Genomic DNA, 17473 nt, shown 5'->3' with positions numbered 1-17473 from the left:
GCCAGCACCGTCACCCTCCCAGGTTGGAAGCGGCGAGGAGGGCAAGGTGTTGGCAGCGTGTTTGGGCTAAGGTTTGGTCGTCCACCACATCGCCTGAGAGCTACGCGATGAAATCTTAAGGAGATTAACTAGTTGCATGATGTTGAGAGGAGAAATTGACTTTTTGACATCCGAAACTCGTGCCTTTGATGTTTTTGACATTGTTAACATTGGCTTCATCGAAATGACATCTAAAAGATGGAGCACTTTGATTCTCTAATACTCTACATATTGTAATCGAGCTATGCGAGGAAATCTTAAGCGAGATTAACTAGTTGCATGATGTTGAAAGGAGAAAATTGCACTTTTGACATCCGAAACTCGTACCTTAGATGTTTTGACACCGCTAACATTGGCTTGGGCAAAATGATATCTAAAAGATGGAGCACTTTGATTCTCTGACATTCTACCTATTTTAATCTATTTTATTTCCTTTTCCCTATTTTTAGTATGTGAAAGGACAAGTATACCCCTGGGTAAACATGACCGATTCCTAATCTCATCAATTCATTCTCCATTCTGGTTCGCTCCACCCGTCGGTTCTGCTAAGGAGGCACGGTGCTCCTCCCCATCGATCCTAGGCCAGAGGAGGCACTCCCTGTCTCGTGGGAGAGGCGCTCCTTATCGATCCCAGGCCGACACTCTAGACAGAGGCGCAGTCCGTCGATCCTAGGCCGGTGCAGAGGGAAGGGAGTGTATCGTCGTTCAGGCTTTAGACTTCAGATTCATACTTCACACTTCCCCAGGCTTTTCTCCTCTGTGTTATGTTAATCAACCTTTAGCTCCCGCCTCCTGTCCTGGCAATGCAACGCAACAAGAGGAATCTCCAACCCCAAGTGAGATTTCTTCGAGATGATTTCCTCACGACACATGCAACCAATCGCCCTTTCTAGGGTGGAAGCAGTGGCCACCTCGCCATCTACCGATCTGCCTATCCTTGCCATTCGCATGATCATTCATAGGGCAAATTGGAGTCTGCATATAATGTATGGAGGAATGGATGAATGTTGTTGAGCCGAGGGCATATTTGTCCTTTGCGCACCAAAAATAGGGAAAAGAAAATAGAATGTATTAAAATAGGTAGAATGTCAGATAATCAAAGTGCTCATCTTTGGAGTGTCATTTTGGTGAAGCTAATATTAGCAGTGTCAAAATGTTGAAACCATACGTTTTGGATGTCAAAAATGCAATTTTCTCCGTTTAGAGAGACGTGCAGCTGGAGAACTGAAAAAAGAAAAGAAAAATCGATTGATGGATATTTCAGATCTAAAGAAGAGAGCATATGTATGATAAGAATTGGATCAAACCCCAAAAGACATGTACACTCTTTTGAGGAAGAGAAGACATGTACACGCATCATGAGACAATGAATCGACAAAGCATCGATCATGCCACTACTACCAAAGTTTCAGTCTTGTCGCTTAACTTGTCGCTTGAGTTGCTGGGCCCTGCAGGTTCCATTGTATATATATTGTCCACCACTGCAGGTTTAATTTCAGCATATATCGTATAATTAAACAAAACATGCACTCCATGTTAGCAGCACAAGTATATAGGACGGCAGATCTGATGCATATATGCATGATGAATATATGGAACCATATGCACATGCAGTGTATGGACACACATGTACATGTAGCAAGTATCCATGCATGCGAACATGCAGTGTTGTACAAGTCGAGTGTGCGTGCTTAGCTTAGCTTAGCTTACACAAGTCTGCATGCATCTACGTGGGCATGCCAAACCCTACGAGACCCTACGAAGTATTTCCTCCGGTCCAAATACATGTTGTTTTAAAAATGTTTAGTCAAACTTTTAAAATTTTAATTAATAATAGCTTTTAAATTTTTTAGTTTGGAACCTTAAAATTAGATACGTAGACTGTTTTTAAAAAAATACTTTTATGATATCACAAATTCAATAAATTTTATAAATATATTCTAATAAAAAATAATAGTCAAAGCTATATATCGAAGTATGTGATCACGTATACATGAGTACATCTAACGACCATGCATGTGACGTTGCCGACTCTTCATCCATGGATTTGTTGTCATTAGTCAGCTGATTGCATTGTTGGTCATAGACTAGCTAGAAACTAATACAATAATATTGTTTAAAAAAGTGTTTCTAGCGGTGCCTAGGAACTCAACGCCAGGCACTAGACGGTGAAGCACTGCTTCGCCTAGGACTCAGACGTCTTTGTCTATTTTCTCTATTTTTCTTTGTTAATTTCTATTTTCTCTCTCTATTTCCTCTATCTTTCTTTGTTACCAAGTCAAAAGTATAACCGTCTAGGCTCACCTAGTCGATAGGCAGAGCTGACCACCTGTTTAGGCCTAGCGCCTTCTAAAACATTGTTTACAACAATCTAAGTAGTAGCTACACCTTTTATTCACAACTAACATAGTCCCTGGCCAACTTGTACATTTGTCCATGATTTTTTATTAGAATAGATTTATAGAAATATAACATTTTTTACATTATAAAAGTATTTGTCAAAGTAAATCTAGACATACAATTTTCTTATTTCTATGCTAGCTTTAAAAGTTTGATTGGAACCTCGTCCGAAACACGTGCTTTCGTGACCGGAGGAGTAATAACTATGCATGCATTAGTTTCATGATGGTGTGTGATTAGTGGTGTGTTTTCTTGATAGCCCCAAACGTTCGGCCTCATCGCAATGTCCCTTACTTTGGATACTTATATTACTAAAGGCAGGTGTACGATTTTTTTAAAAATTTCCTTGTGTTTTTGAGGGAGAAGGCAGGTGTACTTCCATCTGCTACCTGCGACTTGAGTGCAAGCTGCTGATCCGTGGAATAAATTAATACCATTAAATGAATTAGGAGTGAATTAATAATTAAATGATTATTGGAGGTCTGACAGAAGCACAACGACTTAACCGGAATTCCGTCCAAACCAGTTGAAAATTTCGCAAAACTATATATACTTTGATAAATTTATCGTAAAACTATAAATTTAAATAATAATTTCATAAAGTTACATATTTAGTGTTAATTTTATCACAAGACTATAGATATTTTGATAAAATTATCGCAAAACTATAGATTTAAATAATAATTTTACAAAATTACATATTTAACGCTGATTTTATTGTAAAACTGCATGACCCAACAACTTCCGGAGGATCTGTTTCATGAGCTGGCAGCTGCTGTGAGACTGCAAGTAGGATCTGGTCGTTATGGTAATAGAATTGGGAAGAACTTCTTTAGAATTTATAGTTTTACGATAAAATTGGTTAAATCTGCAGTTTTGTAAAATTGTTGTTTAAATATGTAGTTTTGCAATAATTTTACTAAAGATCTGCAGTTTTGCAATAAAAGTGATACTAAATCTATAATTTTATGAAACTATTATTTACATCTATAGTTTTATGATAATTTCATCAAAATATATGTAGTTTTACAAATTTTACTCAATAATTTCCTTCAGTCCCGATAGATGGAAAAAGGGGGACTTTTTTCCCTTTGATTCCTGCATGGAATCATACTGTTTCATGTAAAATTGCTGGGGCTCCAAACAGATGTCCAATGGCACCTGCACCACGTTTGCAAATCATGGGTGTATTTCTAACAAGGCAAATCATGAGTGTATCTTCTGGGCCTGACAAGCTTGGAGTGACCTGAGGGCAAAATAGTCAGTTCACCATCTTTATATCTCCTCTGCACTTGGAAAATACTATTTTATTCGAAATATCTGATCAATGTATATCAGCAAAGATCAAATTTTTTCGTGTCTTCTAACAAAGACCACAATTAAAAAGTGTCCAGAGTATAATTTGCCTTCTAACATTGGAACGCATATTTTAGAAAGAGTTCAATTATATTCATGCTTAAACAAGATTTCCTCAACTATCCACAGCACCCATTCTCAAGGCACGTCGGCGATGCATTGCATTCAGTGCCCGGACCCAGTCGTCAGTGACCCACGGACCTTCTATGCTCTGCTCGTCCGTAGTAGCATTTGGTTGGAGAGTGATATGAGATAAAATAATTATATTTATATATTTGAGGATGAGATGATTATATTTATATATAAGTATTTATTTGGTGAGTGAAATGGAATGAATTCATTTTAATATCTTATAACCGTTGTCAATGTTACGTTCGAAGTAGAACGACTATATTATACTTTTCTTTTAACGGCTCCGTCTTAAATTTTAAAAAATATTCCTTGATTTCAAATCATTCTATTACATTACTCTCCGTCCAAACAATTTATAAACAGAATAATTCTGCTCTATCTCAGAACCAAACATTACTTAGTGCCGTGGCCCCACCGGCGGCAATCGGGAACATGAGCTGAGCTGAGCGCACGTCTCGAAGCTGCTTTGGCCTCCGCTTTGAGTGACTGAGAGCTGCTGCTTTTGTGAATTTTTATTTCGTTTAGCTTTAGTTTGAGAAACTTGCCTCGATCCATACCATACTTGTTTAGTTTGGCGCAGCAGCGCCGACGGCCTCTTCGGTTTGGTGCTCACGACATTCAAAGCAGCTTGTCTCAACAAAATTTGGTAACTTACTCAACTTCGGACACCTGATTCGATAGTAATACTGTGTACTCTCTCTAGTAAAAATAAATTACTTTTTATTGCGTGCAGTGGATTTAACACATTTAAACATTAATTATTATTATTATTATTATTATTTTTAATATTTCGAATGAACTTTTGAAAATAATATAGCTAGACATACGTCTCGACAAGAAGTTTTAAAATATTATAACTATGTTGTATTTTGCATAAATTTTAGTGGCTAAATAGTATATTAATGACCATATCAATATTCAAAATAACGCTCTTTTGTGACGGGAGAGTAAAAATTAGTATTGCATAACGATCGCGAATGGAACAAAATTAGAGTCTTATTTATTTACGGACATGTAATGCTCTAAGAAGGTGTGAATTTTAGGGATTCTAAAACTAATCGGCTCAAATCAACATAATAAACTTAAATCAAATTATATCTAAATATACTCTAGGTTTATCTAATATGACGTGTGACTACCCTATTACAATAAAATTTTACACCTTAGGTTCTAATACTACCAACTACACATACAATTCTAGAAAAGGTAAATGCAAAAAATAAAGTGGTGCGATATAAAGTGAAGAATGTAAATGTGATAAGAGCGTAAACTCGACGACAATTTTTTTCCATTGTATCAGTGAGTTACGCTACTCGAGTCTCTCGCAAGGGGCAAGCTTCCCGATCGGATAACTCTATTGTTCTTATCGTTAGAGCTCCCCCACACCAGTGGGTCTCCTACTATGTGTGCCTGTATACTTACCGTCGTCTTCGCTAAGGTAGTGCTTCGCCGCTTCGGTATATGACACCCTTTAAGCTCACAACGCTTGCAACCACTCCATAAACTCGATTGAAGGGTCTCACAAGATTCATCGTCATCAAACCATCTAGATGTGGATAAACACTAAGAGTAATAAATATGGATCACTCACTTAATCTAACTTAAGATAACCACCTAACTAGATACAAACTAGGACTAAACTAGCACTAATCAAACCCTCATTATTATACTAATTGCCTTGATCTCTAAGTTCAGCTCCTAGATGACTCAAACCATTTCCATTATGTGTGTATGCCTTGTGGTAGGAGTGAGCATAGAGCTAACTAAAAAAACTAGCCGTTAGGAAGAAATCTGATAAATTCATAGTCACCATAACACGCGGCTACTTCACCATATATTGCGGTAACTCCCTTTTCAATGGTCTGAAATTCGATCGGTGAAATCTTGTCAGAATTCATCGCATCATGCGGTGACCTTCCTCTTTGAAGCCTGAAACCTTCTGGAAATAAAGTACATTGCACCATCCCATGGTCATCATATCATGTGATTACTTAACTTTGAATTTTCTGCACTTGCAACCTTTCTATAATAAACATATAATGCACCGTCCTATAGCCCACCGTATCCTATGGTGCCACCGCATCATGTGTTGACTTCATATTTGAAGCCTGAAAATCTTTATGCTTCATCTGGCCATAGTCATCCTGTCATGTGGTGATCCCATCGCATCAAGTAAAATTCCAAAGAGACTTGTGCAATTCAATCTTCGTCATGTCTTGATCTTTGTGGCTTCTTTTCCTTACATCTTAAGTCTTTTTTTTTTGTCTATTAGTGACAGTCAAACCTATTACACATCATCTATTAGGTAACTAACCTACATATATTTGATAAAGCTACTAAACTCAAACCTCTCTTCATGGTATGGTCAAAGAGAACAGAAGCATCTACACAAAGTGATACTCTTAATATCATGATCATTTGTCTAAATAATAGATCTTTATATCTTCATGAAGATCTTATTTGACCTTGATGATTATTCTTTTAAGATGTTCAGAACTCCAAGTTTATGACATAACATCTATGAGACCAGACTTTGTATATTAACAAACAATATTAGTCTCATTAATTATGTTAGACATTAAACATCAAAACCACATTGACTAAATGATAGGGTCATTGACTTTCGATTTAGGACGTGAGAAAAATCACATGTGTGGAAAATATAAAAAATGGAGTGCCTACTTTTGAATTCATCGACTAAAAACAACAAGATGAATAGCACAGAAAAAAGATATTTAGGAATTTTGAGGCACAAAGGAAAGAAAGAAAGTCCATGTTTCCTGCTAAAATTCTTGTGCAATAGTCTGAAACACGAGTGTCCAATGCATTGTAAGGAGACATTCCTTTGTCAAAAGGCTTTTCTAGAAAGAAAAAAAAAATCCTACAGGCTTTCAATCTTCTAGATCTTGCTATTTTTCTTTTGTTACGTAGAGACTCAATAACAATTTGGTTTTTCAGCCACCATGAACCAAACCAAATAGTATAAAAATAAGCCGTTGTTTGGTATGTTGAGAATACATGGTAAATGCCATATAATTTTAGTAATGCCAACAAAATGAAACCTTACACATGGGCTATCCAAGACAGGCAACTCACTCGGCAAAATTCGGCTTGCCCTGATTTAAACATCCCAATGGAGTTTTTATATCCCCATGTGGTTCTCTTGTATGCGGCCGTAAACGTACCTAGGATATAGAGGCTGAAATATTTTATATTTTTATCTATAAAAATTGGTTTTCTTGTGTGTTCTTTCTTACGAAATCTCTATAAAATTCTGGAATGTATACCAAACGTGTAAACATAACAGTAGCTTTACCTCAGGAATACTTTTTCCTCCTATTGTTTTGCAAATTTCCTTGATCCAAACAGGGCCCCAAGATGAATCCTGCATGGAGTAATTTTGAACTTAAGTGCATTTACAAAACTACCGTCAATTCCTTTCTTCTCTCTGTTTTTTAGAACTTCGCTTTCTTGCCTTTTTCTTTTCCTTCTTTGCTTTATTCTCAGCAGGAAGTTACACTCTCAAAAAGTCGTCTTTGTCTCGTCCCTCTCGAAACCCACGTGAAAGCCAGGGCTCCCTCCATCGATCCCTCTCCAATCCATCGGCATTCCTCACCGCGAGCCGCGAAATCGGGATCCGCGTGTCGCGGCGATCCGAACGAGCTCGGACTCGCCCGCCCATGGTTCCATCTCCTGCCGCATTCGGGCAAGCCTTGCTCGTACGCTTCTTGGATTCGGTTCTGATATTTTAATAGGAATGCTTTCTTCGGTTCGTTGGGTTTTTTCTTGGATTTTTAGTGTTATACTAATGGTTTCTTTGTTGCTATGTTTGGGCCTGGGATTTGTTCCTTCAACTTTGGATTGTTTTTAGTGCATCTGGACTGGATTTGGTTGAAGTCATTTTACCGAGCCTTCGTGGTGTTCGGGCCATAAGTATTTTGTAGTTCATCCGTTGTGATGATGTGGGAACTGAGAGTTGTTTGTACCATTTTCCTTTGTCACGAAACTGAATTTATGTTGTATTTTCTTTTGGAGTTCGTGCGGAGAAACTTCCCTTTTTTTGGTATTTTTAGTCGAAAGCTACTGAAAAGAAAGCAATTTTGGTTTGTGTATTTCTCGCATATAAGAAAGATGGAAATTTTGATATGCTCTTAAAGCCCATTGATATTTCGGTGGCATTAGTGTCAAGGTAGTTCATCTTTTTTTCTTTTTTGTTTCACTTACGCTTCGAAGAATAAGGCAAGTGATGTCTCAGTTTGGAAGTTTGTTCACCCACTATATGCAACTCGTCTCTGTCCAACTGTGATTTTGTATCTGACAAGTGCCATCACCGTGGTTATCAACTCTGATGTTCTGATGTGATGTGAGTTGAGATGGCAAAGTTTGACCAAAGATTGTTTTAACATTTTTTTCCGATCAAAGATTGTTTTAACTTGCAGTGCATCGTGTCCTTGTACAGCCACCTAACGCATGGAGCCATCTGTTCTCACAATTCAACGCTTCCAACTTACTAATTCTTCGTTGTACTTCTTGGCAGGACATGTAGCAGTTGGTCTTCTTCCTCGTTGGAGCGCCCATGAGGTGGATGCAACATCCCTACTGCTAGGATCTGTGGCTGAAGTGTGGAGCATGAAAGGGGTTTCTGAGGGTCTGATCATCGGGATCACGGTTGGGGTTGTTATTGGTGTGGTCCTGGCTGTTGGAATACTGCTGTGCATGAGGTATCGGCGTTCCCAGGCGCAGATAAGGATTAGTAGCTCAAGGAGAGCCTCGGCAGTCCCCATCCGTACCAATGGTGTTAATGCGTGCGCCATGCTCTCGAACTCAACTACAGGGCAGGAGTCTCCGAGGGAGCTTGAAGACCGTGGGACTTCTCTGTGGCTTGAAGGGCCTGGTAGAAAGAGCATGGTATCAGCTTCTGGGATACCCAAATATGCATACAAGTATGTTTCCTGAATCTTAAGTATTCTCATTGTTGCGAGACTTGTAGTTGTTTGATTAATTTTCTTAGCAACTGATCTAGTTTTGTTATCTTGATAAGTCAGTTACTTCATTATTGGTTCTAAATCTACTTAATTATTATGAAACATTTAATTGTTGCTTCATGAAAGTTGGTTACCCATCTTGATTTCCTAATCCCTATACATATCTGAATCTACCAACTTTAAGGAACTCCTCTTTTTTTTTAATTTGACATGTCAGAGTAGAGGCTCCATCAGAATCTTCGATATGGAGGAATTAGTGACGGAGGGTGAGAATTTGCGAGACGTATCTCTAGTTAGATAGATGGAGAGAAAGAGGAGTGAAGGATGGGAACATATGTCACATATTCAAATAGGAATGCAATGATGTGATATGTCAAGTAGAACATTCATTTGGATCTTATCGAGGTCAAATCCAATTTGGTTCAACGGTATACATGGAGGACATGCGCTTCTGTGTTGAGCAAAGCATCCAACCACATGTGGATGATTGAGTGAATCAAATTGCAGGTTGTAGGAGCTAAAGTTGCAACCTTGTGAAAAGTATCGGTTTTATGCCCAATGTAGTAAGGTCAAAAGTTTAGATACAATTTTTTTTAATGATAATATGACTTCATTCATTAGTTTGGAGTATTTAGGTATAACCTTTTGTTTTCAAAACTATGGTTTCAAAACTTAAATTCTATTGTATTAATACAAGTTTTATTCCAAACGTATAAAAAAGAGTCCATATTGCATATATGCGAAATATATGACTGTTCCCCAAATCTGACCCCCATAATTCCCTTGGATGGGGATCCTCTGACGTACTGTGTCAGCGGGCGTGCAGTAGCGGTGCAATATGTCAAAGGAACCGCGTCCAATTCCCTTTCCCATGGGGCAAATTGCCACTCCTAGGAGCAAAGGATCAATCATAATCCCATATTTTCAACAAGAATTTAGTATTATATCATTTTAACATCACTGCTGCAATTTTCAGATGTTGTTTCACGAGTCGATGTACGGTCAAGACATCATGTCTTTTACATAACTGTGCACCATTCAGAGGATTCTTGTGGCACTTAAAAGGATCAATTAAGAATAGCACATACCATTGCTGAACTCCACAATTTTGTCTCATTTCTAGGGAACTACAGAAAGCTACCAGCAATTTCACAACATTATTAGGTCAAGGAGCCTTTGGCCCTGTTTACAAAGCTGACATGCCTTCTGGTGAGATACTGGCTGTTAAAGTGCTTGCTAACAATTCAAAGCAAGGCGAAAAGGAGTTTCAAAATGAGGTAAGCTAACATTTGTACACTTGCTGTACTGTTTGATTTGGATTTACACCTCACTAGAAACTCTGGTCTGCTTAGTATTTGATTGATTCTTAACTTCAGGTCTTACTTCTCGGGCGATTGCACCACAGGAATCTGGTGAATTTGGTTGGCTATTGTGATGATAAAGGGCAACATATGTTACTGTATGCATACATGCCTAATGGGAGCCTTGCATCACACTTATATGGCATGTCTCCTCTCTTATGTCATACCATGTTTCGCTCTCATGATAGTAATTATTGTGACACATCTATGCTTTGGTTGCTGGTAACCTTTGTGATATCACTAAAGCTTGAACCATAATTCAGAAAGAGGGCATTTTAGGCAATTGGACTGATAATCTTCCGAGTAAAAGACAATAGGAAATTCTTAAAGCACAACCAAGATTTTTTTATAAATAGATGAGTAATGCATTAGTGTGTCAAAATTTGATGCTTTCTCTCTTGAACCTTGAAAGTCCTTGGTTACCATTAAACATAACCGCTGCCATTCCAGCTGCTTTTATCAGATATAACACCCACTGGTCTCATACCAATTAAGTCCATAGACACTACTTTAGTAATTGAGTTTTAATCCTCACGCCATGTTCTTGAAAAAAATGGGTTGGCTATTCTTGTCGATACATCTTATGTGAAAGTTTTCCCTCAAGCCAGCATTTAACATTTTACATGTAGAAATGATGTATAGTTTTCTAACTTTCTGACAATTCTTTTTTGTGGTTCAGGTGAAAACAGTGCACCACTGAAGTGGGATCTGAGAGTAAACATAGCCCTGGATGTTGCTAGGGGTTTGGAGTACTTACATGATGGGGTAGGCTTTTGTAATGCTTAACTGGAAGCATGACACATGATGCAAAGATATTCCTTGATCTAGTTTAACTTTAGTGCAGGCTGTTCCTCCAGTAGTTCACCGTGACATCAAATCACCCAACATTTTGCTGGATCAGTCCATGCATGGTAGGGTATGTTAAACATCCCCCTGATATTCAATGATTCTTTGCCAATGTTTAACTGCTTACTGGCCAATTTTTGCTAAGATCCCAGGTGTGTTTTTCCTTTAAAAGAAAAGAAAAGAAAAGAAAAGAGGGTTTCTTGAACCCTGGGTTCACACACCAGATTTTCTTGCACACCACCGCTTCTGTTGCATTTTGTCTAAAGATCTGCTCTCACACATAAATGACCTTTCCTGGCCAGGTTGCCGACTTTGGATTATCAAGAGAGGAAACGATTACTCGAAATGCAGCCAACATACGAGGAACTTACGGATATCTTGATCCAGAGTATGTATCCTCACGATCATTCACAAAGAAGAGTGATGTATACAGCTACGGTGTTCTGCTATTCGAACTGATTGCTGGCAGAAACCCACAACAGGGTCTAATGGAATATGTTGAGCTTGTAAGCATTTCCCCTTACTCTCCATAGGTTTCGGTTTCTGACAACACTGACATTTGTAAATGCTGACCACTTTGCAATCTATGACAGGCTGCAATCAACGCTGATGGGAAAACTGGGTGGGAGGAAATTGCAGATTCTCGATTAGAAGGCGCATTTGATGTGGAAGAGCTCAATGACATGGCTGCTGTTGCTTACAGATGTGTAAGCCGTGTCTCCCGGAAGCGCCCAGCCATGCGAGACGCCGTCCAGGCGCTGACCCGTGTGTTGAAACATAGCCGCAGCAGGAAGCATCACAGTAGGAGGCATCCACAGGCAAGGGCAGACGATGAATCTGTCGACTTGGAGGCGTCCGAGGTTCAGTCATCGTTCTCTGGCCTTCAAAGACAGGAATCAGTCGGCAGCGTCTCTGATCTGCCAGATGTCTGACGGAAATTAACCAAATTTTCCACTATAGTTGTTCTTGGCAATCTTTTCTTGGTTTGCGAAATTGTTTTGTTTTGTTGATACAAAAAATACTATGATCAAGGACGGAACTATTGGATGGAGATGCAGTTTTGAGCAGTAGGGGTGACTGGTGTGGAGGTCTGTCAATTGTAAGTGTGTTGTATAGATCTGCATTGTAACTACTTGATAAATAGAAATTGATTGTTACCATCTCCATCTTTGACATTGCCTTCCTCCGGAGATGAAGAGATGCAACTGCAATTTATCTGGCAGTTTGGATTTGTTTAATTTAGATGTAAAATTTAAATTTGACCGGCTCCCAACCAGATCACTGTCCATCAACTTGAATTCAGAATTTTTATATTTATATTTAAATGCTCCCGAACTGGGATTTATTCTCCCATTACCCTTGAATTCAGAATTTTTATATTTATATTTAAATGCTCCCGAACTAGGATTTATTCTCCCATTACCCTTGGGGCCGCTGGGATTTGTAAACTTGTCTGTAACAGAACAAAGATGTTACCCTGAGAATAATGTTTTATTTTATGAAGGAAAACCGAAGCTGCAGGGCTGTGCAAAAAAATAAAAAAATAAAAAATGAGACCTCCATTTTTAGGGCAGGTATCCAGCGCAAAATGCTCATACAGGATAAAGTTGTGCTTAGGCATCCATTAGAAATCATTTTTGTAAAATGAAAAGGAAAACTGGAGCCTGGAGGCAATGTTTATGTTCTATGATTTACTTTTAATTTTTTGTTTTTGGGAACATACAACATAAATTACATTCGCAAATGGACACTCTCATTGTCACCTGTTTTTTCTAAGCACTGGCAAGAAGCTCAGCAAATCAAACCACAAGCATATCTTTTTCTTTTTGTTTAATTTTGGAACCTGGATGCTTCTGCAGAAGCCGGATCACAAACAGAAAAGCACGAACCAACAAAAATAAGGAAAGAATAGTGATGATCTCTCGGCCAAAAGCATTGTGTTGCGCACACTGATGATCCTCGCCGCTGATGGGCTAAGCAGCCTCGTGCGCTGCTGCGGTGGCGGTGACATAGTAGGCGATGGTGATCCCGCCGTGAACGAAGCACATGATCCCACCGAGGGCCAAGGTGTGGCCGTGCGTGAACCCGCATGACGTCTTTGACTTGGAGTTGGACATGGCACCAGCGAGCAGCAATGAGAATCCAACGATCAAGGCAATCCTATTAAATCATAGAACAATTGCATTTAGTAGTTATCACAAAATGTTATGCTTAAGAGAGCCAGATCAACTCTATATTTGTTCATTGCTGTGTAATCACAAGATGATTCCCTTTCCTGATGGTGTGCCGGGAGAACAGGGTAGGTTCTTGTGCAGTATTTACACATATCTTACAGTCACCGTGATTCTACTTAATAAAATGGAGTATCATTTATTATTCCATCTAAAGTAAAACTTCAAACTAGGATGCTTTCAGATTTGCAATATAATGTTGTAGACAAGCCAAGTTACCATGAGAGCACTATAGTGGTAGCTGCAAGTTTCCTGTTAATGGATGCACGGATGAACTCCAGCTGAGAGCAGATGCAGACACAGCCGCCAAAAAAGCTGGCAATTGCGTGGGCAACTACCAGGAGCACCACAGCTGCGAGGCCAAGCTGGTATGCTTTGTAGACTGGTTTCTCGCATTGAATGAAGAGAATTGTCACTTTTTTAGTCTGCAGGAAGATGAAAAACCAAGAAGCATCAGTCATAAATTATCATATCAGGCACCCTTATTAGTCTGCAACAACATCAAATACCAACGACCTTACGACCATGCATGAAGTCAAAACATATAGTTTGCAGACCATTTCATTTTGAAAAGCCCTTCGTGTGAACCTGAAAAGAGGTTATCAATATCTTGAACTTTACCTTGTTCTGAGCAGCCTGAGCCTGAATTCCCAGTATGCCAGCAGTGACATCCAGGGCTAAAACCAATATGCAGACCAGAATAGCAGCTCCCATCTTAGCCATTGTAGCGTGGTCTCAGACTTCTGTCAGCTGAGAGGAGTTGTTGGAGGAAGATCACCTGCTTACAATGGAGGGAGTTGTGAGTTGCGACCCTTTTTATTGCTAATAAGTGAATAAAGAGGTGAGCACGAAAGTGCAACATGAGAATTGTTCTCCAACTATGATGCAGTAATGAAGCAAGCTGTCAAAAGATGCTCAAAGTGCTATACTTTCCTTCGATCCTTTGTTACATCTCAGCTTTATTCCTTACAGGACACAAGTAAAGATTGGCATCTCCAATGTGAAAGCCACCCAACACATATTCAGGCTACTTTTAAAGATCTGCTTTTACACAAGGTTTGTAAAGCTAGTGGAAATGGAGGGAAACCAATTGATCTGATTTTGCTTAAAGAAAAAAAAAAACTTTATATTAGCACAACACAACAGCCAGCTTTTCCAGAGATAAAGGCATACAGATGCTATTTACCAAGACAAGAAAAACCTTTTGCCAATGGTATAATGAAAAGAAAAGAAAAACAAAGGGGGCAAATGGGCCACATAAAACGAATTAAACTTACAAATTACTGTTTCAACATCTTAAGAAACTAAAGAACTCTAAACTTACCAAACCTGCATATAACCAAGAAGTCGAAGCATTATGGTTGATCAAACAGTTCTTCTCATTAATCGAAATTATTTCAAGTCCAGAATTGGCTTCAGAACATCTCGAGTGATTAGCTGTCAGCAAAATATGTAGTAGTTTAACAAACTGTAGGATACACACTTCTTTTCATGCCTAAGCAAAGCATATTTGATCAGAAAATATTACATAATCAAATCAGGTATTTGAACGTGAAATGTGCAGTTGAATGATATGAAACATATACTACTTTTCACATTTTGATAATCCCTAAAGTGAAAAAGAAGAACAGAGCTGCTGATTAATCTCATAATCTTTGCTCAGTTTTAGTGCCAACAAACTACAGTTGATTAGCAATTAGCATGCATTTAGGAAAACCTGATATCAAAATACTAGATAGTTGGACATACCCAGTTACCAGTAGTCACCGCAAGAGCAGATCCCAACTTTGAAGTGATGGAACCTGCTACCATCCCTTACAACAATTTCCCTGTCGGTAACTTTTGTCACAAACTTGATTACATTATGACAGTCACGGCACAAACGATGGCTTTGAGTGATCCTCAAGGGTGTATGTGGAGATGTGCTGATAAGGCCAAAAGCAATTGCTAGTCTTTCACTGTGGTAAGCTCTCGATATCTTTTGCTCGTCAGGATGAACATCAGGGAGCAATTCATTCTCCTCAGCAATGTAACAAATTTCTTTTACCTCCTTCATTAATGTATCTAGCCTCCTGTATATTTCAGCACTTTGTGGGTGCAAACTATCTTTGAAGAAAAACCTGTGGCCTTTTTTCTTGACTGTGACCCAGCTACAAGCATTACTAATATACAAACCCTTCCTCTTCAATGTTTCAATTACCTTGCAGGCATCATCTTGTCTACCAGAGCTAATATACAAGTTGAGGAGCACGACATAATTGTTTATTTTCTCAGGTTCCATTGCCAATAGCTGCTCGGCAGCTAGTTTTGCAAGATGCATGTTCTTATGGATCCTGCTAGCGGTGAGCAAGGCCCCCCACATGTTCGCAGTTGGGGTGAACGGTGCTCTCCTTATCACTGAGTAGGCTTCATCAAGTAGGCCTTCTCTACCAAAAAGCTCAATGACACAGGCATAGTGCATAGCCCGTGGTTTTGTTTTTGGATTTTGAGTCATCAGCTGGAAAATCCTCTTTCCCTTATCGACAAGACCAGAAAACCTACATGCATTCAGTACAGCTAGAAATGTCACATGGTTTGGAGCAATCCCCTCAGCAATCAGCCTCTCGAACATCTTGATCGCCTTATCTCCCATGCCATGGTAGCCATAACCTGCTATCAAAGCGTTCCAAGAGATCAAGTTCCTGCTAGGCATCCTCTCGAAAACATTCCTCGCATCCTCCATCCGACCCCACTTGCAATACAAGTCCACAAGTGCCGTGTTCCCGACAACGTCCAGCGGCAATCCTCTCTGGATCAGGCCAGCATGGGCCTGCTTCGCGTGCTCCAGAAGCCCCAACCTAGCGAAAACCCCGAGCATCGTTGAGAACGTGAACTGGTCCATGCCGACACTGCTCCCGCACATGACGTGGTACAACTCCAACGCCTCCTCGCTGCGCCCGTGGAGTGCATAGGCCGCCAGCATCGAGTTCCATGCCACCACGCTCCTCTGCGGCGGCGCCATCCCATTGAACACCCGCCTCGCCTCATCCACCAGCCCGCACTTGCTGTACATGTCGAGCAGCGCGCACCACAGGTACTGATTGCCGTCGCCGTCGAACGCCCCTATCTTGGCGACGCAGCAGTGCAGCTGCCGCCCGGCTCGCAACGACCCCGCTGCCGTGGCCGCGCGGACGGCCACCATGACCGCCCTTGGCCCCGCGCCCACACTGACCTCCTGCCATAGCTGCGAAAACAGCACGAGCGCGGAGCGGGGGCGGCCCCGGTCGACCAGCCCGCCCATCATGACCCCCCACGTGACCGCGCTCCGCCCCGGCATTCCCTCGAACATCTGGCGCGCCTCCGCGAGCATCCCGCACGCCAGGAACATCCCCAGCACGCGGTTGTGCGCGTACACGTCCATCTCGAAGCCGGAGCTCTCCATGTGCCAGGCCACCGCCGCGGCCTCGCCGGGCTCCCGCAGCGAGGCGGCGGCGGTGACCAGCGCGTGGTAGGTGGGCGCGGGCAGCGGGGCGAAGGGGGCCGCCGAGCGGGCGAGGCGGAACGCGTGGAGGGCCTCGGCGTGGCGGCCCGCGGCGGCATGCTGCTCGATGGCGGCGCAGAGGGAAGGGAGGCGCGCGGGGCTGGGTTTGGGGATGGGGACGGGGTTCTGGTGGGGCCGCGGCGGGCGGGGCTTGAGGGGCTCCGAGGAAGAGGAAGAGGAGGAGGAGGGCGCCGCGGTGGCGGTGGCCTTGGGGCGGTGGGTAGAGGCGACGAGGCGGAGGGGCGGGGCGAGCTGCAGGTCCATGGCGAGGGAAGCCGAGGTGCCGCCGGGGTTTTGGTTGGGTTTTGCTGTGCGGATTGGGCTCTCAGGCCTGGGCAAGTGTTTGTTTCTCTGACACGTGGGGCACGTCCCAGTTTTCCGTGGGACCCGGTCCAAGAGTTTTCAATTGGATTGATTTGCTGCACCGTACAACCATACATTTAAATCATCCCATATTTTTCAGCCATTAGACCTTAAGCTATACTAAAATGGTTATATGAGTAGTAGTGATCGTTTTGAATGTAAGAATTACATATGAATGCCAATAGAAATTCCTGTGTTTCAAACCAAGCTCGTGATGGGATAGTTATGAGTTTATAATAG

At 41.0% G+C, this 17473-nt stretch overlaps 3 protein-coding genes across 7 annotated transcripts; 1 reads left to right on the top strand and 2 right to left on the bottom strand.

The window, feature by feature from the left end:
* The first annotated feature begins 7403 nt into the window (after positions 1–7403).
* Positions 7404–12279, top strand: LOC133896396 (calcium/calmodulin-regulated receptor-like kinase 1). 3 transcript variants are annotated; one of them, XM_062336989.1, is made up of 8 exons: positions 7404–7646; positions 8465–8870; positions 10036–10189; positions 10289–10415; positions 10953–11038; positions 11118–11189; positions 11422–11625; positions 11713–12279. In XM_062336989.1, exons 2-8 carry the CDS (start codon positions 8557–8559, stop codon positions 12049–12051), a joined length of 1296 nt encoding a protein of 431 aa, XP_062192973.1. In that variant the 5' UTR covers positions 7404–7646; positions 8465–8556; the 3' UTR covers positions 12052–12279. The 3 variants fall into 3 exon arrangements, with proteins under 3 accessions (XP_062192973.1, XP_062192975.1, XP_062192972.1); XM_062336991.1 differs by lacking the exon at positions 7404–7646 and adding an exon at positions 7653–8116; XM_062336988.1 differs by lacking the exon at positions 7404–7646 and having other exon boundaries at positions 8148–8870.
* An 813-nt stretch (positions 12280–13092) lies between these two features.
* LOC133896004 (protein VASCULATURE COMPLEXITY AND CONNECTIVITY-like) lies at positions 13093–14073 on the bottom strand. Its single transcript, XM_062336522.1, has 3 exons — positions 13972–14073; positions 13570–13775; positions 13093–13279 (listed from the first exon to the last, which is right to left on the bottom strand). The coding sequence occupies exons 1-3, from the start codon at positions 14071–14073 to the stop codon at positions 13093–13095; spliced, it is 495 nt and encodes a 164-aa protein (XP_062192506.1).
* Positions 14074–14088: 15 nt separating this feature from the next.
* LOC133896198 (pentatricopeptide repeat-containing protein At5g50390, chloroplastic-like) lies at positions 14089–17198 on the bottom strand. Of its 3 annotated transcripts, none has more exons than XM_062336748.1 (3): positions 15100–17198; positions 14675–14787; positions 14089–14128 (listed from the first exon to the last, which is right to left on the bottom strand). In XM_062336748.1, exon 1 carries the CDS (start codon positions 17132–17134, stop codon positions 15104–15106), a length of 2031 nt encoding a protein of 676 aa, XP_062192732.1. In that variant the 5' UTR covers positions 17135–17198; the 3' UTR covers positions 14089–14128; positions 14675–14787; positions 15100–15103. The 3 variants fall into 3 exon arrangements, with proteins under 3 accessions (XP_062192732.1, XP_062192735.1, XP_062192734.1); XM_062336751.1 differs by having other exon boundaries at positions 14105–14128; positions 14680–14787; XM_062336750.1 differs by lacking the exon at positions 14089–14128 and adding an exon at positions 14143–14454.
* Between the last annotated feature and the right edge of the window lie 275 nt (positions 17199–17473).

The sequence above is a fragment of the Phragmites australis genome, chromosome 16 (assembly GCF_958298935.1).
Source record: "Phragmites australis chromosome 16, lpPhrAust1.1, whole genome shotgun sequence".
Lineage (NCBI taxonomy): Eukaryota > Viridiplantae > Streptophyta > Magnoliopsida > Poales > Poaceae > Phragmites > Phragmites australis.
The sequence above is the reverse complement of the archived record's forward strand: the minus strand, read 5'-3'. Positions and strand labels throughout refer to the sequence as shown.

Coding starts and splice junctions, on each gene's coding strand:
- LOC133896004 (XM_062336522.1), bottom strand. CDS start 14,073: ATGGCTAAGATGGGAGCTGCTATTCTGGTCTGCATATTGGTTTTAGCC. Junction 13,776..13,971: donor CTCAGGCTGCTCAGAACAAG/GTAAAGTTCAAG, acceptor ATCTTCCTGCAG/ACTAAAAAAGTGACAATTCT. Junction 13,280..13,569: donor ACCACTATAGTGCTCTCATG/GTAACTTGGCTT, acceptor ATGATTTAATAG/GATTGCCTTGATCGTTGGAT.
- LOC133896396 (XM_062336988.1), top strand. CDS start 8,398: ATGGAGCCATCTGTTCTCACAATTCAACGCTTCCAACTTACTAATTCT. Junction 11,039..11,117: donor TGGAGTACTTACATGATGGG/GTAGGCTTTTGT, acceptor ACTTTAGTGCAG/GCTGTTCCTCCAGTAGTTCA. Junction 11,626..11,712: donor TAATGGAATATGTTGAGCTT/GTAAGCATTTCC, acceptor AATCTATGACAG/GCTGCAATCAACGCTGATGG.
- LOC133896198 (XM_062336748.1), bottom strand. CDS start 17,134: ATGGACCTGCAGCTCGCCCCGCCCCTCCGCCTCGTCGCCTCTACCCAC.